Below are 25663 nucleotides of genomic sequence, written 5' to 3'. Positions count from 1 at the left end.
TTGTATCTGGTTGAATTTAGAAACCGGTGTGAAGGCACTTCAATTTGAGGTTTCTCCAATGGTCGATGTACGCTCTGATTGTCTCTAGCCTCCTCATGTAAGTCACTTTGGACAAAAGCTAAAGTACTACAAGCATATTATTTCCCATAGATTATTCACCAGTATATCCTATATGGACAAACAAGTCTCCAGAGGGGAAAAAAAAAATCAAGGATTATTACTTCAGTTGAATAGTAAAAAAAAAAAAAGGTGTGATGTCAACTGTAAGATGCCAGGTGAGGCGCTGCTGGGATTCGAACCCAGGATCTCCTGTTTACTAGACAGGCGCTTTAACCATCTAAGCCACAGCGCCACGGCATGATGCGCGGGTTGATAGAGAGACGTGCGAACCGCCGATACCTTGGGGTAGAACATGTAGGTGATGCCCTCCCAGGCTCCGTCGAGCAGCAGCCCTCGGATGAGGAAACAGAGCAGGACCACGTAGGGGAAGACGGAGGAGAAGTACATCACCTGGACAGCGACGGAAACAAGAGGGAACACCTTCAACCCGGTCCATGAACACGAACGTTTCATTTTGCGAATTGTATGAGGAAACATTTCACCGTCATTCTTAACTTTGAGAGGGATTACAGAGAATTTGAGACCTTGAATGTACGTCTACACATATTGCACCTGTGACCTTACATTGCAGAAATTCCCTGATCCGTGGGAACTCTTGACACTGAGCTAAACACATGACTTGGCGTGACCTGTACGTTCTGCGTCATTTTGCAGACCTTCCAACCGTGGGAAAATATTTTGAGGACCACAACAGTGAAACAGGGAGTCTATGTGGTGTTTGAGTCACTGCAGCTAAATGACTCCATCAGTTATTTACACTGTAGCCATTTCGTAACGAGGCTCCTCACAACGTATGCGAGCTACTACGGCTAAATACATACAATATACACATTCATAACATTAGGATATACCACTTGAAATGCACCATCTTATAAAGTTACCAAACATGTTCACCAACTAGAGACGCACCGATTGCCATTTTCTAGGCCGATTCAGATTTCTATTCAAATGTGTGTTCATAATAAAACATTGACTATTAAATAAATGTTACGTTGTAGAGAATACAACATGGAAGGGTCACTGACCTCCAATAAAATGGAATATGGGACTGTCCCCATGAAGGAGGGGGGCTTGAGGGCTCTGCGACTGAGTCACAAAGAGAGTCTTTCCCCGCGTATGACTTCAACTGGCAGTGTCATCTTCCATTGTTGGAACACAGGACTGATGACTTGTTGACATTTTGTTAAACCGCGCCATTTAAATGTTCTTAGAAAGTCTTTTTGAACAGGCGCGTACTAGTTCCAAAATAAATTGCAAAAAAAAAAGAATAATAATAAATGGCCGACTCTTCTCGCTCTCGTTCACTGGAAGTGCCTCCCTCACTCACCGTGTGTTAAACCAACTGGATCAAATGGAACGACGCGTTTGAGCGTCAACTACGCTTTTATGTTACATTACGTTGCGTAGATCCAGCTGACATTTCGTACCTGCGTATTTCGATCAAGAATTGTGTGGTTGGTACACAAGATGCTTGCAGGTCGGCAGGCGTGATTTTGTACATTTGGCTGAAGTTGATTTAAATATAGAAATATTATGGTGTAAATAAATATTTTTCTCTGAAGTACAGGACAATGAACTGTCACCAGAAAAAGACCAGCATCCAAAAGCTCTTACCCAAACCTACCTAACTAAACATTTGTAGGTTCTAATTAAGGATTTCACGCCAAATAGTATAAGAAACACCAAAATGGCTATGCTTAAATCCGCCGTCACACCCTGTCAACGCTAGGATGTTTGAAAAAGACTCCCAAATAGCATTTTGAAAAGTACCACACCACCGTCGAGAGCCACATGAGCACACGTCATACCCTCAGATGTAACGTTCCATGTTTTCCTATTTGCAGTTAGCTTTACACTCTCTTGGCCACGGCACCAGTAAGTCAGTGATCCATGGTTCAACACGGAGAGGTTCATCAAGGTTCAAAATCAACATGGCGGCATGAGAAGAAAATGCAAAAAAAGAAGCAGATCATTACACTGCTGAAAGATAAACAGACAGCAAACAGTGAAGCGTTGCCGACGGTGGCCCACATTCTGGAGTTCACAGAACACGGCCCAAAATGTCACGCCTCCTGGCGAAAACAAGAGGGTTTACCTTGGCGGAGGTCTTGATGCCCTTGAACATTCCCAGACAGACGATGGTCCAGGCCGCCAGCAGACAGCAGGTGATGTATGGGTTGAACTGGCCCGTCTCGTCGATGGAGTCGGTGATGTCCAGGGCCTTGCGGTACCAGAAGTACGTGGTGGGGGAGCTCGCCTTGCACTCTTTCACTGGTATGAGCGGGAGGAGAGAGCCGTCAATTGCTTCAATGTAACCGCGGTTGACTGACGGCAGAAGTGGTTGTGGGAGACGGCCTTGGTGGAGGCACGGACTGTGTGTTTTACCTAATGCCATCCGCAGTGTTTACCTGTGGCGTTCCCCTGTTCCGGACAACTCTCCCAGGGTAAGGGGTACTGGAACGAGCTCACAAGGTAGTAGATGCTCCACCCAATGATCACATTGTAGTACAGAGCCACGAAGAAACACACCTGGGGACGACAGAGGAAGCCCCATCAGTGCTCCGGCGGTAATCGAGCACAGACCTGGAACACCGACGCGACGGGAGCCACGGGAAACCGACCACGCAGCTGGAGTAGCCGATCCCGGAGAGCTTGGGGGAGATGTACTTCCACACGCCGATGCTGCCCTGCCGAATGGACTGGCCGGCCGCCAGCTCCAGGAAGAACAGAGGGGTACCGATAGCCAACATCAGCAGCACGTAGAGGAGGAGGAAGGCTCCTAGTGAAGGGAGAGGGAAGACGGAGGTTAGGAGCGAACGATTTAACAGCGGCAAATTTAAAATGTGAATACCGTGGCGCATGAGAAATACACTTCTAAGACGTTTATGAGGAGACTCCAGACACTGAGAGGCTACACACGCCCAGGGTCCATGCTGCTAAGCACCCACCTCCTCCGTTCTGATGGCACAGGTATGGAAACCTCCACACGTTGCCCAGGCCGACGCTGAATCCCACCTGCGCCAGGAAATACTCAATCTTGCTGTTCCACCCATCCCTGTCGGGGGCCTCCGGCGAGCTTGACGCCTCCTCCGCGCCGCCGTCGAGCTCCGACTCCGGGGCGGCGGTACTGACGTTGTCGAGGGGCAGGGGCTGCTTCTCCATCTAGGACGGGGAGGGGGAAACAGGCACAATAATAAAGGGAGTAGATGTGGGCAAACTAGAGAGTGACGGGGTACTTAATATAGTCAGGGTGTTTAGCTTCCTCACAGTGACACCCTTATACGGTGTGACTGACCACACAGTCATTGCTGACGGTGTCAATGACGTCACAAAAGGACCGATTCAAATCCCGACGACACAATGGAACTCATTACGTTTCATTGATTAATATTATAGTATTTTTGATCCACCAGAGTTAATTTTAATACTGAAAAAGGACCCTTTCTAGACATTTTTTTAAATTAAGTTTACGACTTTTGGACTCCTCGTCTCGCATGTATTAGAACTATGAACGTCAGAAATGTCGACTGTGATGCAGAAGAACGTGCCTAACATTGACAAAAGTGAACAAATATTCAATGCATACGTTTTAACATATGTTGAATATATATTCGATCTCTATCTATGTTGAAATGAAGACCTCACCGGTTCAAATTTAAGACAATTTCATTCAAAGACGACTCCAAACATCCTGGCCGCGCTGCTTCCGCACATCTTTTTACGTACCCCCGGGTGTCTGATCGTTTCTAAACGTACCTCCGGGTGTCTGATCGTTTCTAAACGTACCCCCGGGTGTCTGATCGTATCTAAACGTACCCCCGGGTGTCTGATCGTTTCTAAATGTGCCTCCGGGTGTCTCTCACCTGAACGCGGGGAACTGGAGGGAGACGATCCGGGTCGGAGCTTTCGCGCGGCGTGAACGCGACGTGGCCTTTTTAGTGGAAAAAAATAAAATAAAATAAAAAAAAGTCTTTCCCTCCCTTCTCCGTTATTACTGTGAAATAACGCCGCTAACAACGGACGCGACACGGCAGAACGAACGTCCAGCCGATCGATTGTGAGCGCGACCTCATCCGAGCTGCTGCTGCCGATGTGGGACCTCACATGGAGGCAGCCCCAGTGTTCTTCCGGATGATGCAACGAGATGGACCACTCCCACCGCACCACGCGGCCCCACGCTCACTTTGACCGTGACTAATAGTATTATAATTATAGAAACAAAAACACCAACAAAAATAGTAATAATAATAATAATAATAATAATAATAATAATAATTTGTATTATTATTATTATTATTATTATTATTATTATATACTTAAGTATTATTAAAAACAACAATAATTATTATTACGATTATTATTATTATTATTGTTATTATTATTATTATCATCAGTATCATTATTGTTATTCATACTTTATACAAAAAAAACAAACCCCATGTTTTTTCTGTTGTATTTACATTTGTAGTCATACTCTGCTCATTTCCTACTCGGACACTGTATCATTTTGTTCAATAAAACATACGGTAAAAAAAAAAAAAAAAATGCCGCCATACAATTATAATTCAAACAATAAAGCAGAGGAGGGAAACTAATCCAATGAAATGAACAAAACCCCTCCTATTCCACTGTAGCTCCGTGAACGGTGCAGTTATTATATTATATTGTGAAGTTATTATATTATTTTACGACGTTATTATAAGGTAAATATGTGCGGTGTGAGTGTGACCATAGTTATATCGGACGGACCCGCCTGGCACGTCAAGCACAACACGTGGCAATATCTATTCCTCTCTCGCGTTCACCGCCATGTTATAAATAATAATGACATTTAAGCCTTTTAAAACTTACATTCACGGTAGAACGGTGTCTAATTAAACCATTATCCGAAGCCGGGACGAACGCAATGCTTATACCATTACAAACACATCTTTGGCCATATGGCATCGGTTACAGGCGTTTATTCAGATACCGTTCACTATATCCATAAAGACAACACACAGGAATCTTTATTTCTTTAACGTGGGAAAATAACTCCAATAACTGAACAACTTGACTTGAAAAAAAAACCAACAGTTACTTCTGCCACGTAAGCCTGTGCGCACCTAACGAACAGAGCGATGTGTCTGCGTTATCATAGTAAAAACGGTGGTGTGGGTGGGGGTGGGAGGGTTGTATGTTTATTTGCCTGTCGATCATGCCATGCAATTAACAAATTGAAGAAATACCTTTTGGATTCAACTTATATCAACTCTTCCAACGCGCTTTCCGAGCGTCCTCCGCCCAAGCCCAACGGTGGTGCGCAGCCACTCTCGCTCCGCCTGCTGGCGCCGTTCAGCATAGCTCCACCCAGGTTTCCACATCTCCAGCTCCAAGGTGGTGTTGTGAAATGTGACACCACCCTTGTATGCGCACAGCATGCGTCATGACTGCACGGGCTCTTATTGTGTAGATTGTATCATGTCGAACCGTCTTTCATTTATTTTATTTTATTTTGCACTTATTTTCTTAGACCATCTTCTTTGTTCATATTTAAATTATATTGTTTTATTTCATAATTATTGTTGTCTATCTATCTATCTATCTATCTATCTATCTGTCTATCTGTCTGTCTGTCTGTCTGTCTGTCTGTCTGTCTGTCTGTCTATCTATCTATCTATCTATCTATCTATCTATCTATCTATCCATCTGTTCGCCTGTCCACCGGCCCGCCGGTCTGTCTATCTATCTATCTATCTATCTATCTATCTATCTATCTATCTATCTATCTATCTATCTCTCTATCTCTCTATCTCTCTATCTCTCTATCTCTCTATCTATCTATCTATCTATCTATCTATCTATCTATCTATCTATCTATCTATCTATCTATCTATCTATCTCTCTATCTATCTATCTCTCTATCTCTCTATCTCTCTATCTATCTATCTATCTATCTATCTATCTATCTATCTATCTATCTATCTATCTCTCTATCTCTCTATCTCTCTATCTATCTATCTATCTATCTATCTATCTATCTATCTATCTCTCTATCTCTCTATCTATCTATCTATCTATCTATCTATCTATCTATCTATCTATCTATCTATCTATCTATCTATCTATCTATCTATCTCTCTATCTCTCTATCTATCTATCCATCCTCCTTCTTGTACTCCTGGTGTAACTGCATCAGTGACAAAGATGAAAATATTCAACCTTTCCAGGCCTTGACAGAAACAAAATGCTATAGAATCATTATCTGCTTGTCATTCATTTCCCGATAGAATAGTTGTGTGGAACTCCTCTGAACTATGTAGGACTTTTTTTTTTTTTTTGCCAAGTGGCGTCTGATATGTACCCAGGCAATTTCCATTGAGCCTATTTGGGGTATCAATTTGATACACGTACCTGTGCATATTATGTGATTGTGAATCAGAGAGAGTGAGAGAGAGAAAGAGAGAACAATCCCGAAGTTGAAGCGGGCTGGGCGGGGCTGGAAAAGAAGTGACACACCTCTCCCCCAGAAAAGCTTTTTATACTCAGGTGAAGAACAACAGGAATGAGATACCTGCACTGACAGGAAATGAGACGACTCTTACCTTGGATACACACACACACACACACACACACACACACACACACACACACAATAAATATTGATTTTCTTTCTTCTAAGGAGCCGCAACAGAATATAGGGTAAGTTAATGAGCGATTCCTCTATTTAGTCCTAAGCATTGACAGGGTGAAGTGATTTTTTTAATCTATTCGTTTTATTAGAGTTTATATTTTTTGGCATTCTGGAGTAATTTCTATTGAGATCATGACTGAAATAGTTTTCCAGTATGTAATTTTTCTATTATTATTAACGCTTTGTGATCAGTTTATGAATGTATTGACTTAGTTGGACTGCGTGTCTTGCTCATGTGTGTATGTGTCTGGCGTGTGTGTTTATGACAATTCATAGCATTAAGATGATTGGAAAATGAATGATTTGTTATTAAATCATTTATTTGATTTAAAAGGAAAACCTCTGTTCAACAGAAACATATTCTGTGTAGGATACTTGGACCATGTATAAACGGGAGTTATGTGTAGATTTCTCCAATGATGGACGAAGTCTTGTGAGAAGGCTGTAGTTCGGATCTGAAAACTACAGGTAAACGATCAAATCTAGCGGGCAAATTGTAATGACACTGGTGATTTGGGGCTTTCCTGCAGCGAGATGACAGGCTTTAGCCATATTGTCTCAGAGTTAGGAAGGTCAAAGTGAAAACCAACTAACATCAAGGTCGTGGCCGATATCAGCTGATGTTAGTTTTGTACGTGTGGTTCCAACTTTAGGGGTGGAGGGGCCTGTGGAAAGAGGGGCGGCACAACCTACCTACATTGAACTAACCTGACAAAAGTACGCTGCCTCGGGAGGAAGGGATTGCGGCGTGGATGTATTAAAATTTCAAATGCATGTGTTTAAATTTCGCTCTGACTTTCATGAATTAAAAGCGGGAAACTGATTTGGGAAACCTTTTTCTCTATTGAATGGTCTATTAAATTCAAGGTTGGGTGAGAATAGGGATATAAGGTCATACCGTCAGTATGAATTTCATTCATAGATATTATTTAACTGGATACAAATGTCCGCGTTTGCGTGCCTGGCTGAAAATGTGAACGTACCCATGAGCCAGTGCAGTAAACATTTTTGTGGTAACAGTGAGCTCCATCAATCAGAGACGTCACTGTTACACTTCCGGATTAGTGTAGTACTTCTCCATGACATCGCGACCAAAACATGTTTCTCTTCAAACAAGGTTGATATCATACGGACCTGTGGCTCCTACAGGAGCGCTTCTTTTACTTTGTCACGGTTCAATAGATTGATTTTCGTGACTGTGACCACGAAAAAAGCGCGAGACCGGGTTGCTGACCCCCACAGTTGCGGCGCCGCAAAGTACTCAAAGCCTCGTGAAAAGCAGTGAGATTAGCAGCTGAGAACCACAGGGGCGTCGCCCGACCGGTTGGCCGGCTTTCGCTTACGAGGTTACTGAATGAGACGGACAGACGGGCTGGCAAGCAGAGGCATAAAAGAACGTCCGGAAAGACTTGAATAGGGAGGACGCTCTCTGGCAAAACCTAAAAGGCGCTTAGTCATGACCGAGTGGCCGAGTGGCCTAGTGACGTCATGCTGATGATGTCGAGGGATGGCCAGCATCAACACCCACTGAGTCACCTCCATCGCAGGTCTCGTGACTGCACCCATCGCAGATCCACCTGCGATGGTTTCGGAATGGCGTTCCTGACATTTCTCCCCGCTCGGCCGTTGACGTTGCCAGGTCTCCCGCCGCTCAGACAATGCGTCATTCCTTCAATGCTTCTTTAATGGCTCCCGTTGATTTGCAGGGGAAGCCGCACAACACCAAAAAAGGCGAACCGAGCAACGGGATGGGAAGCGTCACACAATACCATGTCAATGTAAGCGCTGCCCGCATCTATTGTTGTAAATTCAGTGTTTTAGCACAGTGCTTCTCAACCTTTTCCATATCGAGGACCCCTACTTTGATACGTGTCAGGTCACAGACGTTGTTGTTGGATATGATACCTTTCTGCATTGAATTATGGAGATGACAGTTAAACTATGATCAAAACAGTCATTTTTCTACATTTTGTCATGTTGCTAACGTATTGTAAATTAAATAATGCTGAAGTTTAACTATTGATGTTTTTGCGGGCGACCCCCTGGCGGTCCCAGGGCCAAACATTGAGAACCGCAGCTTTAGAATACGACACAGACGGAACAAAACCTAACTCAATGTGCTCGAGAATAAACAAGAGATTTTGCCCATTTTCCCCCAACTTTCTCTCTCCCTGCAGCACCTGCTGACCTTCTCGCTGCAGGGCGGGGAGGTGGAGAATGTGGAGGAGGCCCAGACGCGGCTCTCTGCCCTGGCTCACGCCGAAAAGCTGTGGAGCCAGCGGATGATCCTGGAGGTGGGAGCGGAGGCCATCTGGCTTCGGGACATCCAGACTCTGGTCAGTCGAGACGAGATGCCAGATGACTGTTCGCCAATAAAAAAGAGACAGTTCCCATGTTGTCCCACCCACTGCCATCTCAACCAATACCAATTTGCTCACTCACTTTCTACCAAACAACTATACATTTTTAAATAGTCTGGCATATTACACATGTGTTATTTGGCTAGTAAACACAGGACCCAGTGGGAAAACATATATTGAAAAGTTAGGAAAATTCCAAAATCTATATTATTCATAGATAGATTAATGTAAAAATACCTTTGTCACCTGGATGGCTGGCAACAAGTTAAAAACCTCGAGGGTTTTGCTGGATTAAATGGGCTCAGCTGGTGATAACATTAAAAAGTCCAAATACCATCGATAAAAATCTGACAATGAATTAATCAGCAGCGTCATCATGGAGAAATAACGTGGCACGCAGTCAAGAAAGGCCTATAATGAGCACATTAACCCAACGATTCCAATGTCACCGTGATTGCTTTTCCCAACCGGTCCGATGTCGCACCGCGTCCAGGACGAGCTGGAGAAGTACTCCGTCAAATCCATCTACCGCTGCGAATCCATCCGCACCGTGACGCAGTTCCCCTCCCTGCTGCTGCTCGTCTGCCAGAGCGCGCAACAGAAGAAACCGGACGTGCACTTCTTCAGCTGCGAGACGGTGAAGGTGAGCGCGGCGGGAACGGAAGAGGGGAGGGCTGCCGCGTGCGCGGGTCAGGGTGAACGGCTCCATCTGACCTGGTCATTTGGTGGACAGAGAGGGAATTATCTCTCAGGAAAGCAGACCCTGCAACCGGGCTCCCGTTTGTTCCCGAGCTCCTATTTTCCTCTTACTGAATGACCATTCTTCTGCCTTGCACAATTTCTCCTTGACAGAGCACCACACGTGGCCTCGCTAATATGAATAATGTCCTGTTCTCGTAGGCAGAGCATATCAGCGATGACATCGCAGGCGTGGTTTCGGGTTCTGACTCCAAGAGGAGCAAGAGGAGCCCCGAGGCCCCCGGGTACGTACGGTTCGGCCACTGCCGCGGCCATGACTGCTCAGAGGGAAATGGGTTTTTTTTTGTAGATACGGGCACACAGTGGACTTCCATGTCTCCGCATCTCCGTCGCTGTTCGCCGTTCTCCGTGCCTGTCGCCATTGTCTTTTGGTTTTGTGGGAGAAAGAGATGGACAGAGAGAGAGAGAGAGAGAGAACCTGTGTGTGTGTGTGTGTGTGTGTGTGTTTGTGTGTTTATGCTTGAGAGAGAGGTAGATGGGGGAGAGTGTAAAAGCAGCTGAGCAGGGAGTCGGAGTGGACGGACCCGTTTTTCAGGTTTCCACATAACTTAGGAAGGTGCGACAGAGAGAACAAGGCCATTACGACAGCAAGAGCGGAGAGCGAGAGAGAGAGAGAGAGGGAGAGAGAGAGAGAGAGAGAGAGAGAGATGACGGTGGCAGCGCGCGAGCTCAGGGTCTCAGAACGCCGGGACAGAGCTTAAGAGACGCCGTGCACTCCCAGAGGGGACGCGCCAGAAAGACGCCGACGCGACAGGTAAGGCGATCTCTCTCTCTCCCCCGCCCCCCCTTCAGGTATCCCACGGCCTAAGGTGGTGAGGTGTCATGCCGAACCCAACCCGGGGTGTTTACGCCCGGGCCAAGATTTTGACATTGGTCAAACGCCCTCGTATCCTGGTATCTAGTTTCAAGGGATCGTACGCCGGGTATTACGTTTCACGTTGAGGCCTGAGTCAGCTCATTCACACCGTTTAACCGTTCGGCGGCATGAGGGCGAATTGGAGTCGTACCGTGGGTCACATACACACGGACCAGTTTTCAAATGTCTCCTCTCCAGCCGTTAGTGACACTGCCGTGCTGATTCAGCCACGTATGGCCCCGCTGGTGGGCGTTAACCTGTGTACTTTAGGGCTTGTGTTGAGGGATTGGTTGTTACTGACGACGGACCCGAGAGAAGAACGTACGAAAGGACGTCGGTAACGTCGCAACGGCGATTCTGCCGGTGCGAAAATCACGAGGTTTCCTCGATTCACAAGAGCGCTTGGTCACCGCCGTTTAACCCTCGCGCGTCGTGCTCGCCCGTGTTTTGTTTCCCTTGTTATCGCCTTTGTGTTCCTGGACTTTGGACGCTTTTGCATCAGAGAGAGAGAGAGAGAGAGAGAGAGAGAGAGAGAGAGAGAGAGAGAGACGGAGAGAAACAACACCGCAGTCTGGGTGCGAATGGCAACGCGAATGGTGGTATTTTTGTAGCTCGAAGGCTGCGGCATTTTTTTATTTTATTTTTTTTACCCCCGTCGCCGACAACCAACCGCCTCCATTTCCCATCCTCCCCCCCATCCCCCCACCCCCTTCCAGGCTGGCTAGGAGCGCGGGAGAAATGATCGACCCCTACGGAATCCCCAACCCCCCGGCTCCACACGCTCCCAATCCCCCGCCGTCCAACCCTCCGCCTTACCCTGGACCCAGAGGTAGGGGCCGTGTTTGCTTTCTCTTGGATGTTTGTGCACACTCCGCCTGTTGAAGTTTTGAGTTTGTCCTGTCAATAACACGCCCTCGGCTTTAAGTGAGGGCGCATTCTCTTCCTCTGAAAAAAAAGGAGGAGAGACCAAGTAAAAGTAGGAAAGAGGTATCTAAGGTGCTCGGTTCTCGGGAGCACAGAGATTGCATTGTGTGGGTGTGTGTGTGTGTGGCGAGGGGTGGGGGTGGGGTTTGGGGGGCGGAATTCCAAACTCAGGATTATATCGAGGTAGCGATTTAAAACGGATCTTCTCCTCTTTCCCACAGCAGCCAATGGCTTGAGCGGAGGCCCTGACCTTTCATTCCTGAGAGCGGAGAGAGAAGTGGTATGCAGCCCCCATACCCACACACCCACACCCACACACACACACACACACACACACACACACACACACTTTGACGACAACCTCCGAACACTCCCCAGACGGGAAAAATGCTGACTGGCACTTCACCTTCTCCGCTCCGTTCCCAGGGAATCCTCAATCACTGTTTCGACGACATCGAGGGCTTCATGGCCAAGCTGCAGCAGGTCGCCGAGGCCGCCACCGTGCTCGGGCAGAGGAAGAAGAAGAAGAAGAAGAGCAAAAAGCCAAACGCCGAAGGTAAAACGAGGGAATGGAGGAGGAGAAGGCGCGTCGGACCCGCCAACGAACGGTGGAGCCGACGTGCAGGTTCGAGTTACTAAGCCTCACACTCATTCATTTCGTTTTTCTGCCGCCCGCTTCTTCGACCTCAGAGGACCTTCTCACCGCAAGGGCCCGGCCTCCGCCAGAGGAGGAGTTCATAGACGTCTTCCAGAAATTCAAATACTGCTTCTGCTTGCTGGTGAGTATTCAGACACGTCGCATTTCAGATTTGTTTTCATTTGTACTTCAGAGCCACGGCAATAGAATCTAGTGGGGAAATCATTCCTGTCTTGGTGTTTATACCTCTCTCTCTCTCTCTCTCTCTCTCCCTCTCTCTCTCTCTCTCTCTCTCTCTCTTTAGGCCCGCCTGAAGTTCGCAATTGCCAGCCCGTCGTCTGAGGAGCTCGTGCACCACGTATTTAAACCTCTGGACATGGTGAGTCCGCCATGACCAACTCGAACTTTACAGTACACGCACACACACGCCCTGGGACGTGCGTGTGCAGCTGGGTGTGGGTGGGGTGTGTGTGTGTGTGTGTGTGGGTGGGTGGGTGGGTCCACACCTGTTGTCGCCTTTGTCTGTCAAAGCGAGGTCCAGTCTTTTATAGGGTAGTAGATGAATTCCGAAAATACGTCTGGTGTACGTGAGTTTGCTATTTCCGCTGCTGAGAAATGAGCGGAAATAAACAGGTAGCAAATAAAATAGTGGAGATATCTATATTTGGAGGATGTCACAGTCGAAGCTTTTGAAATGTGATTGTGATCTTGATTGAAGCTGAGTTGTTAGTAATGCATCCGGACGTACACCACGTGTGTGTGTGTGTGTGTCTGTGTGTGTGTGTGTGTGTGTGTGTGTGTGTGTACCTGAACTACATAGCACTTCCACCCCAGAGGCTCTAAGCATGTATCGTGTCAAAACATTGGAAAGGCCTGCGTGTCGGAAAGTTTTTTTTATAGTCAGAAACCTTGGGGGCCTTTTCATATTTACACAAAGCACTTGTCTGCCTGCACAGAGAATCACATGATTAAAAAGGCACTTGCTTTTGAGTGAAATAAGGGAAAAGTTTTGATGCAGGTATGCCAACCGGTCACTTGAGAACATTTTGGCCTAGATATGAACTGTACAATCGAAAAGCCATGTGGCACGCTGAAGGTTAAGGTGCATCCCTTATTGGAATAACATTTCATTTAGTCATTGTTGGTATATAGATAATAGCACATAATAACTGAAAATACAAGTGCTTAGTGTGTGTATCCTGGCACTCCTTTGTAGAAAAAGACAAAAAGAGGTGGGAGAGGCTGCTTATCTGTGTGTGTGTGTGTGTGTGTGTGTGTGTGTGTGTGTGTGTATGTGTGTGTGTGTGTGTGTGTGTGTGTGTGTGTGTGTGTGTGTGTGTGTGTGTGTGTGTGTATGTGTGTGTGTGGGTGTGGGCGTGGGCGTGCGTGTGCGTGTGGGTGCGTGTGCGTGTGTGAGTCAGAGAGAGAAAGTCTGGGTGCCTTTATTTACGCTGGGATTGGTCTTTGAATGCCCTTTGCAGTAAGAGAGGGCCAGAAAATACATATTACAGGTCCTCCTCACTTTAGGACCTACCTGTTTGCTGACTGTTCAGGCTTAGCACCAGCTCTCTGACCAGTCTGTATTGTGTGCTGGGTACAATACCACGGCGTCTCAGCGTCAAGCATCTCATCACGCATCACCCTTTATTATTATACCCTATATTATTATATACTATATACAGTGCACTATATACACTATATATACTATACACACTATATACACTATATATACTATACACACTATAAACACTATATATACTATATAAACTATATGCACTATATATACTACATACACTTTATACACTATATATACTATATACAATATATATACTATATACACTGTATACATCTCATTTCATCACCGTTCTCAGTCTCATTCCAGCAGTCAGTATTCACTACACTCGCTTTTCAATCAATTCTCTTAATGACCTGGTCCTAGGAATGGAACTCGGTCGCTCAGTGAGGAGTACCTGTACAGCAAAATCCACTCCATATTCATATCTACGTCTATGACCATATGCTGTTATTATAACTTGTATAACTGGTAACTTGTCATATTTTCCTTATCGATTGGTTGCATTTATTGTGAGTATATGGAGTCAATATGACCATACTTATACTTAAATTATGAGATTTGCCTTAAGTTGACTTTTTTGGTCATTATGGGTTTTTGTGGGTCATATCCAGTGGTGTAAAGAAACAAAGTAAAAATACTTTGTTACTTCTATTTTCTGGGAGTATCTGTACTTTACTTGAGATATTATATTTCTGTTGACTTTTGCTTTTACGTAGCTACATTTTCCCCCTGAAAAAAGTGTACTTTAACTCCAGTACATTACCCCTGAACACCTTTGTTACTCGCTACAAAATTAAAGTACTTTTTCTGCCCACTGATTATAGCCACTTAGATGTATTAGTCTCTGAACTACGCCAGTGAATGAAAGGAATCATACTACTTAACGGTAAATAAACATGACATATGATCCCATTCCATATATAAATATTGTTGGTCGAGACAGTAGGATGGCTCAAAAAGAAAAAAACTTCGCAACAGCAAACACGCCCATAAATCTGTGTGTCTTATCTGTGTGCGTGCAGATGGTGAAGACCACGGGGGGTCCGGCGCTGGGGGCCTCGGTGTCCAGCCCCGCTCTGACCAACTCCGCCGTCTCCCTCCTACAAGACACGCTCGCCGAGGACGAGAGGCAGCTGTGGACGTCCCTAGGTCCCAACTGGACGCTGCCTCGGTCAGTACTAGGTCGGGTGGTGGGGGTTGTATTTGGCGTTGGCGCTGTGAGAATTGCCATTGAAGTCAAATGAGTGATTTGTTATGAAGTGTTTGCAGTGCTATAGTGCTGTAAATTTTAAAGCTATTCGAGAGTAATATTTTTGAAAGACCAGTTCTCGTTGGGCAAGTCTTCAAACAGGCTCTACCTTTATGTGGAGTTCAAATGGTCTGTTTGCACTTGCGGTCAACCCGTCTGTCATCTTCTGTCGGTCCGAGTGACATGACACGACAGTGTCAATAATGGACGCGTGGAGGACGTTGACCAATATCCATTCATTTATCGCCATCCCTTCGTTGAAACATTCCAAACATTCCACCCGACGCCGTCACGGTTGACTGAGAGATCTTTTCTTTTCCGAGGTCACCGAAACCAGCCCCCTGTCGTGTTTGTTCACACCGTTCAACACTGGCTCTTACCCCCGCCCCACCCCCAGGTCTCAGCTGCGGGGACCCGTGGCGCCGTACACACCGGCATTCTTCGACACCTGGAAGCCAGAGTCCTCCAGGGCGGACGGGCAGGTTTGGGAGGATCCGGTCGACTCAGAACACAAACATGAAGCTCTCCGAGTAAAACAGGAGGTACGGAATACCTGCGGATGGCGCGGGTCACACACTCACTACGTTGTGTGTGTGTGTGTGTGTGTGTGTGTGTGTGTATGTGGATAATTTTTAGTGTCTAGGCTACAGGTGTTTTGAATGCCGTTAACCTGTTCTCTGTATCTCTCTATTGCCTCTATGATCTTGCTGTCTCTACTCCACAGCAGCAGCATCAGCGGTCAGTCCCTGCCCCCGTCGTAGACAAGATGTACGTGACACCAGAGAAATAAATTGCTCTCTCTGTATATTTGATCCACACGGTTTTATATAACAGCCTCCCCTATCTATCTATCTATCTATCTATCTATCTATCTATCTATCTATCTATCTATCTATCTATCTATCTATCTGTCTATCTATCTATCTATCTATCTGTCTATCTATCTGTCTATCTATCTATCTATCTATCTATCTATCTATCTATCTATCTATCTATCTATCTATCTATCTATCTATCTATCTATCTATCTGTCTATCTATCTATCTATCTATCTATCTATCTGTCTATCTATCTATCTATCTATCTATCTATCTTCCGCCTTCAGAGATCACAGTGTCCTCCCGCCCGAGTCCGAGAGGCTGTACAGCTGCAGTTATGACTTTGTGGCCAGGAACAGCAGTGAGCTGTCCGTGCTGCAGGGGGAGATGCTGGAGGTACAGTAGCGCAACCCACTCTTCTTGGTCATTGGTCATTCCTGAGCAGGGATGAGTCATCTGGAGTCATATTAACACTTAGAATCTAGGGCGGACCGGATTTGGGGGGGCGAGGCGCAAAAGTTGGACCGCAGAGTCGTTTGAATTGTCAGACGAGCTGGAATAATATTGGAAGGAAAAGTGAATTAGTGGCAGGCGGTTTGGTGACACAATTTCTTGTCGCACAAGAAAGGAGGAATGTGTGTAAAAGCGGGGCAATGTGGGTTTAGTTCACCTTTCTTCGATGGAATAAATGTATCGAGGAAGGTGGAAAATTCCAGGTCCAGAAATTAAAAGTCCTGCCTTGTATTTTCTCCAGCCCCGCCCTGACCTGCTGATCTCACTCTTTAGTCGGATCTCCGGGTTGTTGCTTATGATCAAATCCACGGTGTTGACTCAAAAACCCAGAGTGGAGTTTTACCTTCTGAACTGCAGCTTTTCCAAATTTGCAGTTTTTGCAACAAAAGGTGGCCTTGCTTTCCCATTAGCTCATAATCTTTTCAAAATGTGCGTTTGAACTGGAGCTTCCCGAGACACGGGGCCGCGAATCCTCTCCGTGACCCGTGAACAACACTGACTCCTCCGTGATTGACAGGTGGTTGAGTCCTCCAAGCGCTGGTGGAAGTGTCGTAATCGCTACAACGAGGTTGGATTCGTTCCCTTCAACATCCTGGAGCCTGCGGCCCACATAGACAGCCCTGTTGCCAGCAAGCCTCCAAAGGTACACACACACACACACACACACACACACACACACACACACACACACACACACAGAGGAAGTACACATCCAGCCAGAAACAGCCAGGTATGCACTCACCTCATTTCTTGAGCATTCCAGTGTTCATTTCTGTCACCGCTCATCCCCAGGCTCCAGCTCCGCCGCCTCTGGCCAGGACTTTCTCCACCATCCCCCCCAGCCCTCCCACCCTCCACCACGCCTCCTCCCCAAGCCAACGCCACCGATCTCTGCCCCCCTACAGCCAACACATACCAGCCACCGAGGACACGGATAAAGGTACTGAGCCAAAACGGTTGCCTTTTTCTGTGTCACCGGTGTAAGGATCGTGATCGACGCGAGTGTTGTCATTGGCAGTCATGATGGTGAACGACGAGCTGCTGCAGAGGCTGACCAACGGGAAGGCCAACCTGAACAAGCCGCTGGTCATCCATCGTTCGGCAGAAACCACAGTCCCCCTGGACTACCACTCCCCTCCCGACGAGGTGGCCGACTGGCTGCGAGGGAAGGGCTTCAGTGAACCGTGAGTTACCCCAGCCGACCCAACCTTGCATAGGCAGTATTGATATCAGAAATGACTGAAGCGAATGTTTAGGCTTCATATGAGAGCTTTATGTATGTCATATGTGTGTGTGTGTGTGTGTGTGTCCATCAGCACGGTGCTGTGTCTTGCGGTGCTGACAGGCGCACAGCTCTTTTCCCTCAACAAGGAGGAGCTACGTTCTGTCATTCCAGACGAGGGAGCCAGGGTGTTCAGCCAGCTCACCGTGCAGAAAGCACTTCTCGAAGTAAGCTCCTTTCCCACCGAACACGCCGAGCTCCTCCACGAGTTACGCTTGGTCGGCCTCGCTGTTAAAAAGAAAAAAAAAAAAAAGCGACCGATTTCCGATCCATCTCATTTATTTATCACGACTTTGAACTTGAACTTCTTTGCTCCCAGGACGCTCGCAAAGCCACAGAGTTGGAGGCGGTCATGGAGAAACAGAAAATGAAGGTTGATCTGAAATTGGAGAGCAGCACATTATGAAAGCCGGGCGCCTGGTGGTGTTCCAACAAAGGATTGTATTCAAACAGATACACTTATACCTTGAACAGAAACATGCACATGGCAAACGTTAAGTTTGCTGGTGGCTGCCTCTGACCTCAGTGACTATGAGACATGCATTCCACCAACGGTCCTTGTGACATATTTCCCTCATCTCAGAACCAGGATGTGCAGCTGTGGTCTGGGTTTAATCTAGTTGTTCCTTATCCAGAACGAATGCTTCAGTTGTTTTTGGAAACAACCTTGATTTCTTTTTCCTCTCGACTTTTCTATATCTTTACCATGACTTGTACGAGTGGCTCCCTGTTGGCAGGTCTGCCTGGATGTTGTACCAAGCTAAATTAAAGTATTTTTGTGCAAACAGCACTTGTCCTCACCTTCTTGAATGATTTCTGCTGAAAAACAGGAATCCTTTATTATTCCAGGGTAAGAAGAGGCAGAATGGACAACGCAAATGGAAAGGCTGGATTTTTATTTATTGAGGCTTTAAACAAAGTTATCCCGCAAAAACAAAACAGACCGCATAGCCTACAGACTTCACACATTAGGTAAAACAATTCATCCAATCAAATACACATTCAACAAAGAAGTTGATCAAAATTAACAATAAAGAGTTCTAACAAACTGGAAAATCTAATTCAAAAATGGAAATCACTGCTGCAGCTTAAGGGTCAAATTATAACAGTCAATTTATACCAATGATCCAAGAAAGGTCAATTTCTCAGTCAATTACTTCACATTCCAAGCTTAAGTCAATTACTTTTCAGCATATTAAACGGAATAAATTCTAATACCACCTATTAAAACACACAAAAATTATAGCATTGACTATTGGGGGAAATTTCCATCACAAATACGGCAGAGAATTACATGTTAGTTAATGCAGGCTGACAATTTGGAAGTTAAAATAGATCTTAAATCAAATAACATGGAGCTTGTCAAACATGTCACTGCCTTAAGAGATGGATCCATGGCTGAAACATTCAAGAACTCTGCATCAAGTTAGAGCAACTTTGATTGCTGCGTTTGAGGAACGGCAAGCCTTGAATAGAGTACATTTACAGTCATCGCATATTAAAAATGGCATAAGCCAAAACAAAAATCACAATCCATTCAACAGGCCATTACTTTGCACACAAGCAAACTTGAACCTTTGCCATATGATTTTGGGGGGGGGGGTCATTTACACAAATATATAGATATATAAAAAAAAAAAACAAAAAAAAAAAAAAATAGCATGTGTTGTATATAAAAACAGCCACTTTACAGATATTAAGTTACATGCCACCAACAACCAATTTTAATTGGTGGCGAAAAAAAACAAAAAACAAAACTAAGATAATATGGTTGCTAGGAAGAAAAAAAAAAAATTCATATAGTTCAATATTATGCCGTTATCTATGTATACACTGACACACCAGGTTGGCTGCAAGAGCTGTCAAATAAGAGTTTCGACAGAGGGGTCCGAGGCAGGGCTTAGGAGGCTACACATAGCAGGCAAAGAGTCTGTGTACATGTTAGGCTATGAGTCATGGAGATGGAAGGACAGGTGTGTGTGTGTGTGTGTGTGAGAGAGAGAGAGAGGGGGGCGAGGTGGTGTCTTGAGGGGGGATGGAGTTTGGTCCTCAGAAGTCGGCCATGTCTCTGTCATCTGGACGGCGGGAGTCAGACCTGCCGTTCATGCCGTCTCGCCTGTCTCGCTCACGCTCCCGCGACTGGTCTCTGGACGCCTGCTCGTGGTCCCTGGAGGACCTGAGGAAACGGAACAACAACAAAGAGTGTGAAGGAAAACACTCATCACATCCCGCAATTAGTTATTTGCACAGAGCTGCGAGTTTCCTGTACTTGTGCCTGGAACTCTGTTCGTGGCTGTGGCGGTGCCCGCGGCTCCGGGAGTTGGACCGGCTCCTGTGGCGTCTCCTCCGCTCCCGGTCTCTAGAGCGCGAGTGGGAACGACGCTTCTCCCGTGAGTTAGAATGAGATCGTTTCCTCCTGCGGTCGCGGGACCGGGACCTTGTGAAATTAACCAAACAAAAAAATAAATAAAAAACAACACTTAAGTTTTTGTTTTGATTACGCCAAAGTTTAGTTCAAAACAATTTTAAAAAGAGTCATCTAAACAGTTGAATGTCAAGTACAAATGGCGTGAGGCATCTACTGACCTTTTATGCTCTCTGCTCCGTGATCTGGTCCTGAGACAGGGACATGGAACAAAGGAACCATTAGTCTGGTCTGACTGTTTATCAGTTGAGCACACATTAGTTTTCTTTACTAGAGGGCTTAAAGCATGGCCAGTACCCACCTCTTTTTCATCTTCTCCTCCTTTTCCCTCTCTTCTCTCCTCTTCAGCCGCTCCTGGTTGCGCTTCTCCTGCTTGTCCACCACCGTTTTCTGATCAAACCGGAGAGAGGACACCGGGGTCAGCTGTTAAGTGTTCCTCAAGCATTTATGATAGAAGGGTACAGGAACCCTGTAGAACCCAGCTGTGTCATGTGGGGCGACAGGTTACGGGGCTTACCTTCAGCTGGTCCAGCTTCTCTCTGATCTGGATGAAACCCAGGTGCAGTTTGCCCCCAAAATGGTCGGCCAGTCGGCGGTCGTTGTCATGGAGGCCGAGGTAGGCGGAGCACACCTCGCACACCCTCAACTTCTGCTGCTGGAAGCTGGAGGCGGGCATGGAATTCCTGTACTCCTCCTGGTGAAGGAATTGGCGGAACAGGAAGAGCAAACGGTATTAACAAATCAAGGCAAGATTATAACCGTTGCACAATGGTTACATTTAGCTGCCGCTTTGCATGCACCACTTAAAGCTCAAGGTGTGGAGCCTTATTTCCCCATACATTGTTTTGAAAAAAAATCTGCAGGGGAAAAAAAAAAAAAAAAAAGTCAATTCTCTAGGATAGCACTTTGACTACATCAAGTGGTCACTGATTCAACTCAAATAATCATTTTTATTAAATCAAAATGCTTTGCTTTTGAAAAAGGAGTTACAAATGACGAGAACAGGATAGAAGTGTCATTTCCTCCTCCTCACCTCTGCGTCCTTCTTCCTGCTGCGGACCTTCTCCACTTCCTGTAGAACTTTCTGGGCCTCGTCCACATTTCCCTCGGCTCCCAGCTGTTCCGCCTTGGCGAGCAGCTTCCCGATTTCCTCGTTCAGCTCGTGGACCTTCTCGGCCTGGAACACAACCCAGAGTCAGCCTGTCACTTTCAGTGTTATTGGGCATCACACACCTTTATAAAGACATAAACACACTTGTTCAGCGGGGTGTGCCACGGGTTTCTGGGACTCACCTTTGCGGCCACCTCAGCGCTGATCTCCTCCTGCGTCTCCGCCAGCCGTTTCTTGGCTAGCTCCGTCCTCCGGTCGCAATCGGCAATGAAGGACTCCAGGTGATCCACAGCCTTTGGGAACGGAAAGGAGGATTTAAATACCCTGGAGCTGAGAGATGCCTCCAAACAAGAGAAAGGAGATCACCCGTGCCTCCGTAATGTTGGTAGATTGAAATTGACCTCGGACACCAGATGGGGTCAGGCCTCTTGAGTGGACTGGTGTAGGGGCTCAAAGATCACACCTATTACATTGTGATCTGAACCGCCAAATGTATCTGAATACTTTAAAACCCATCACTTACGTCAAGCTCAAAGAACAGATCCCTCTCCTTGGAAGCGATTTCGTAATCTGCCCGGAGTGCCAGGTCGTGGATCTTTGAGCACTCCCCCAGGTCCATACGCTGTTGGCAAAACACATTCAACTTTAATGGAAATCATGGCTCTGATAGAAAATGTAAATGATACAATAACTTCTGATCTACGAAAAAGGGAAAATTGACAGACACTATTGTAATTAAGAGGGTTTGGCATAGTGGTTGACCGATTGATCTGTCAGCCGATTAAAATGGGCCTATATGTGAGCACTTTGAGACAAAACAAAAAATGTTTGCAGACTAGTGCTGTCAAAAATATCTATACATAGATTCTGAATATTTGAAACAGTTTCAATACTCATTTTACACACTATCGATATACCGGTAGCAACTGCTTCCCCCATCTGTCTTCTCTCTAACAACAAGTGACAGACACTGCTGCTGTGCCCACATAGCTCCCAACATGGCAAGTGCAGAGCCTCCAACTGGTTTTAAAGAAAAACAGCAGGAGTGCTGTTTGGAAATACTTTGCATTTGAGGCAAATCGTGAATGTCCAGTTTTGTTTTTTTCCCCCCTCAAGACAGCGCTGCACCGTGCGTGGGTTCCATGGAAATTTTACTGTCTTTTTATTTTAGGTATATATCTATCTATCTGTGTGTGTTTCCTAACAGTATGAAACTATTTTTTAAACACAACACAGTTCTTTTTAGTTTCAGTTCAATAAGGGAACGGAGCACACAGTGGAGCGCAGATCACAGGTGCCCCAATGCAAACCATCGCGGGTGCCCGGTCACAGAAATCCGCTATCTCGGTTGCCCATTCAGGCTTTAAAACAAAAAATGCGGCACATAAAAAGGGAACCGTGGACATCAAGGGGCAGGTGCTCGGGCACCCTCAACTCCCCCCGCACGTGTCTGCCTATGTGTCCCCACTGTTGCGAGACGCGTCAGTGTCTCCCCATTGCTATGGGACTTAATTTAGTAAAACTAGACGTTTGTGTGAATACTTAACTTGTAAATAATAAATCCTGCACTTCTGTAACAGGGAGACTATTTCCCGATCAGACTTTAATATGGCAGTTTATTTTATTTTTGCAAAGTAATTTTGATTACCGGTGGACTTTTGGTTGGAAAAATTAGTGTGAAATAAATGTTTACATTTAAGTTCAGCAATTTTGTGTTGCATCTTTTATTATTAAATTGTTGTATTTAATCAGATGCAAAAAATGTAATAAAAAATACATAATATCAGCATTCGGCCACCCCGCACTCTAAATATCGACATCATCCATTGGAAAAACGGATATCGATCGACCACTAGTTAGGCATTAATGCAATTACATATACCAATAATATTAACTATGAGCATGGAAGTAATAAATATAGCTTTGAGTATTAGGTGTCAACAGCCTGCTTACCGTTCCAGACAGGATGTCATGTGGACAGCAGTTCAACAGGTGGCTTTTGCAGACCCGCTCATCGGTGAACTTGACCCTCTGCCTGGTCTCATCCCCTGAAACAATGCAAAAATACCCGATGAGAGGGACCTCACATACTTGTTTGCGGCACCGAGGTATCCAATGCTTTCTACTGCAAAGCAAAGTGACAGAAGTATGTGTGTCAATATAGCCACAGTTTAGGGTTCATGTCCCCACCTTGGACATGAACGAGGCTTGACACTAGAATTGGGTCAATATACAATTTTCAATTGAGGAACTAATGCAAGATTTACCAGGGAGGTACTAAGTGTTCCTCTGGTGGCCACGGTTAATATCTGGCTGTGGTAAAGTAAAAGTAACTGGTGACCCTTGTGACACTTCCTTTCAGTACTGCAACTTACATTTCCCAAGGTTAAATAGAAAAATATGTGAAGATAATGTTAAGAGCCGTTACTCAATTTAGCTTATGGTGAAGTCTCAATGATATGGGATGCAAGAAGCTAGGGCTGTAAGAAGATTGATCTGCACAGCAGTATGGGGCTACAGCTGGCAAAAGGCTCTACAGGTTCCGTTTGAGATGATTGGCATGAACAAGTTGGACAAAGCTACCCAACTGCAGGAATATTCCTTACTAAATGGCAACTTTGTAAGCTGTAACCGCCTACACAGACAAAGAGATTGTTTACAGAATAATAGTAAGAAATGTAAACATTCCAGAAAGTTGCAACCAAGTCCTTTACAGATGTGAAACATTGACAACAGAATAAAAATTAAAACCAAGGAAAAAAAAAAAAGTTAGTTTATACACACTGCGATCTGCACCACATACTGTACCCATCTGCATCTTCAAGACCTCAGCTGCAGAATTTTAAACCCGCTGTTGAAAAGTATAAATTGGAACAGTTTTCTTGCCCATACCTGTAGTAAGAAGTCAGGAGTCATACACAAGTCAGATTGCAAATGATCTGTGCAAAGAGTTTTGTTTTGACTATTTTCCGCTGACAGATGTCTATTGGAACATTGACAACTGCTCCTTTCATTCAGCACGACCAGACCTCTTTATTCAGGCTTTCATACACTAGCTCCAGATTGCATATCTAGTGCCACTGAAGATTTATCGATTTGCGTGACAAGAAAAAAAAAAATTGACTACAACAACTTCCGGAAGGCAAACAAATTGTTTGGATATTCATCATAACAGCTTTAAAAATCATGTGTGACTCACGGCTCGATGAACATGAGGCTTTCTGCAACTCCTTTGCAGATTGATGTAGGCTGGCAAAGATACACTGAACCTTTATGAATAAAATAAAGGGGCCAGAATTGTTCAGTTTGTATGAAACATATGTATGGGAAGAATTTGAAATTAATCTCAACACACATACACCCACAAATTCACAACACCCTGTCACACTTACTCTTAAAAAAGATCCAATACTCCCTTCATGAACTGACATTAAATGAGTCACAAAGCTATGCGGGGTGATTTGTAATAAATTGCCAGTTTCAGCTGACGGTCAGATACTTGACTTCTCGTCTATAATTTAATGTTTGTATCCAAAAAGCTGCCAACATCCATTTAACTTTGTTTCAATGGACTCAACATAAGGAATGAAACATAGCAAAACGTACCAATTTGCCACAGTGAAACAGCAATAACATAACATTGACTAACATCTGCAAAAAAAGATCACAAATATGGAAGTATCCCTTCGGGTGATATCGTTCTGTTCCATTTTTTTGGAGATTAATCATTACGTCACTTTTCTTTTTTTTTTTTCAATCGGAGTGTGGAAAAAATGTTCAATTCTTTCAGACATTCCGTTCGTTTTGATTGAGAGTCAGGAGGTGAGGTTAGTGTTGTTAAATCTTACACGCCACTATAGCAGCGTTCTAATATGTGGCGTGTCGTAAATTGTTAAAAGTGTCGTAAATTGTGAAAAGCGGCTCCAGTGGGGGGGGGGGGCGATTTCCAGAAAATCAGGTAAAAAAGAAAAAATCGATTGGTTCGTACTAACGTCAGCCGCAATGGATACAAACGCCAATTTCAAGCGCGACCGTGGAGAGACACCTTCCTGGCCCTACTTCAAGTCCATCCACACATGCACTGTCTGCTCCTCACACGCCGACAAGCCTGTACACTGGCTCCATCTTTGCTAGCTAGCATGCTAGCGCCGCTAGCAACCCGCTCCGACTCACCGTCCCTCGCTGTTCCCATCAGCTGGTCGAGCAACGCTCTCATTTGAGCCTGGGCGGACATTGCCGTAGGTCCCTTCTTCAGACGTCTCTACGAATTGCGAGCGATGGCGCCACAATTTCCTCCGTTTTGTATCCTATAGTCGCCTAACTTATGTGTGCTCTCTCAGCAGACGCCGCTCGTAGCTTC

At 45.5% G+C, this 25663-nt stretch overlaps 3 protein-coding genes across 4 annotated transcripts in view; 1 reads left to right on the top strand and 2 right to left on the bottom strand.

The window, feature by feature from the left end:
- Nucleotides 1-5442, bottom strand: part of LOC307245761 (sodium-dependent neutral amino acid transporter B(0)AT2-like) — a 13796-nt gene extending 8354 nt beyond the window's left edge. The window contains exons 1-6 of the mRNA XM_080021427.1: nucleotides 5349-5442; nucleotides 3069-3282; nucleotides 2742-2899; nucleotides 2529-2649; nucleotides 2216-2391; nucleotides 400-510 (exon numbers count right to left, since the gene is read on the bottom strand). Of these exons, the coding sequence (XP_079877553.1) occupies nucleotides 400-510; nucleotides 2216-2391; nucleotides 2529-2649; nucleotides 2742-2899; nucleotides 3069-3282 (780 nt within the window). The 5' untranslated portion in view covers nucleotides 5349-5442. The remainder of the gene's footprint in view (nucleotides 1-399; nucleotides 511-2215; nucleotides 2392-2528; nucleotides 2650-2741; nucleotides 2900-3068; nucleotides 3283-5348) is intronic.
- A 1245-nt stretch (nucleotides 5443-6687) lies between these two features.
- Nucleotides 6688-18399, top strand: eps8l1b (EPS8 signaling adaptor L1b). Its single transcript, XM_080020749.1, has 20 exons — nucleotides 6688-6801; nucleotides 8500-8571; nucleotides 8971-9129; nucleotides 9647-9796; nucleotides 10054-10136; nucleotides 10634-10666; nucleotides 11485-11597; nucleotides 11914-11972; nucleotides 12119-12248; nucleotides 12383-12471; nucleotides 12634-12708; nucleotides 14928-15076; nucleotides 15552-15696; nucleotides 15879-15922; nucleotides 16260-16368; nucleotides 17003-17128; nucleotides 17278-17425; nucleotides 17504-17669; nucleotides 17802-17934; nucleotides 18087-18399. The coding sequence occupies exons 2-20, from the start codon at nucleotides 8542-8544 to the stop codon at nucleotides 18171-18173; spliced, it is 2028 nt and encodes a 675-aa protein (XP_079876875.1). The 5' UTR covers nucleotides 6688-6801; nucleotides 8500-8541; the 3' UTR covers nucleotides 18174-18399.
- Nucleotides 18400-18646: 247 nt separating this feature from the next.
- On the bottom strand, nucleotides 18647-25663 carry luc7l (LUC7-like). 2 transcript variants are annotated; one of them, XM_080021431.1, is made up of 11 exons: nucleotides 25477-25535; nucleotides 24503-24572; nucleotides 23257-23351; nucleotides 21827-21925; nucleotides 21486-21596; nucleotides 21226-21369; nucleotides 20710-20886; nucleotides 20494-20582; nucleotides 20354-20383; nucleotides 20037-20204; nucleotides 18647-19943 (listed from the first exon to the last, which is right to left on the bottom strand). In XM_080021431.1, exons 4-11 carry the CDS (start codon nucleotides 21920-21922, stop codon nucleotides 19817-19819), a joined length of 942 nt encoding a protein of 313 aa, XP_079877557.1. In that variant the 5' UTR covers nucleotides 21923-21925; nucleotides 23257-23351; nucleotides 24503-24572; nucleotides 25477-25535; the 3' UTR covers nucleotides 18647-19816. The 2 variants fall into 2 exon arrangements, with proteins under 2 accessions (XP_079877557.1, XP_079877556.1); XM_080021430.1 differs by lacking the exon at nucleotides 24503-24572 and having other exon boundaries at nucleotides 25477-25663.

This window comes from Zeus faber, assembly GCF_960531495.2.
Source record: "Zeus faber genome assembly, chromosome: 20".
In the NCBI taxonomy this organism is placed as follows: Eukaryota; Metazoa; Chordata; class Actinopteri; order Zeiformes; family Zeidae; genus Zeus; species Zeus faber.
The sequence above is the reverse complement of the archived record's forward strand: the minus strand, read 5'-3'. Positions and strand labels throughout refer to the sequence as shown.

Excerpts from the sequence above, each read along its gene's own strand:
- eps8l1b (XM_080020749.1), top strand. The coding sequence starts at position 8,542 with ATGGGAAGCGTCACACAATACCATGTCAAT. Across the intron at positions 9,130-9,646 it reads TTCGGGACATCCAGACTCTG|GACGAGCTGGAGAAGTACTC; the intron begins GTCAGTCGAGAC and ends CACCGCGTCCAG. Across the intron at positions 16,369-17,002 it reads TGCAGGGGGAGATGCTGGAG|GTGGTTGAGTCCTCCAAGCG; the intron begins GTACAGTAGCGC and ends CGTGATTGACAG.
- luc7l (XM_080021430.1), bottom strand. The coding sequence starts at position 25,537 with ATGTCCGCCCAGGCTCAAATGAGAGCGTTGCTCGACCAGCTGATGGGA. Across the intron at positions 20,583-20,709 it reads AGAAGCTGGACCAGCTGAAG|AAAACGGTGGTGGACAAGCA; the intron begins GTAAGCCCCGTA and ends CGGTTTGATCAG. Across the intron at positions 20,205-20,353 it reads CGGAGCAGAGAGCATAAAAG|GTCCCGGTCCCGCGACCGCA; the intron begins GTCAGTAGATGC and ends TAATTTCACAAG.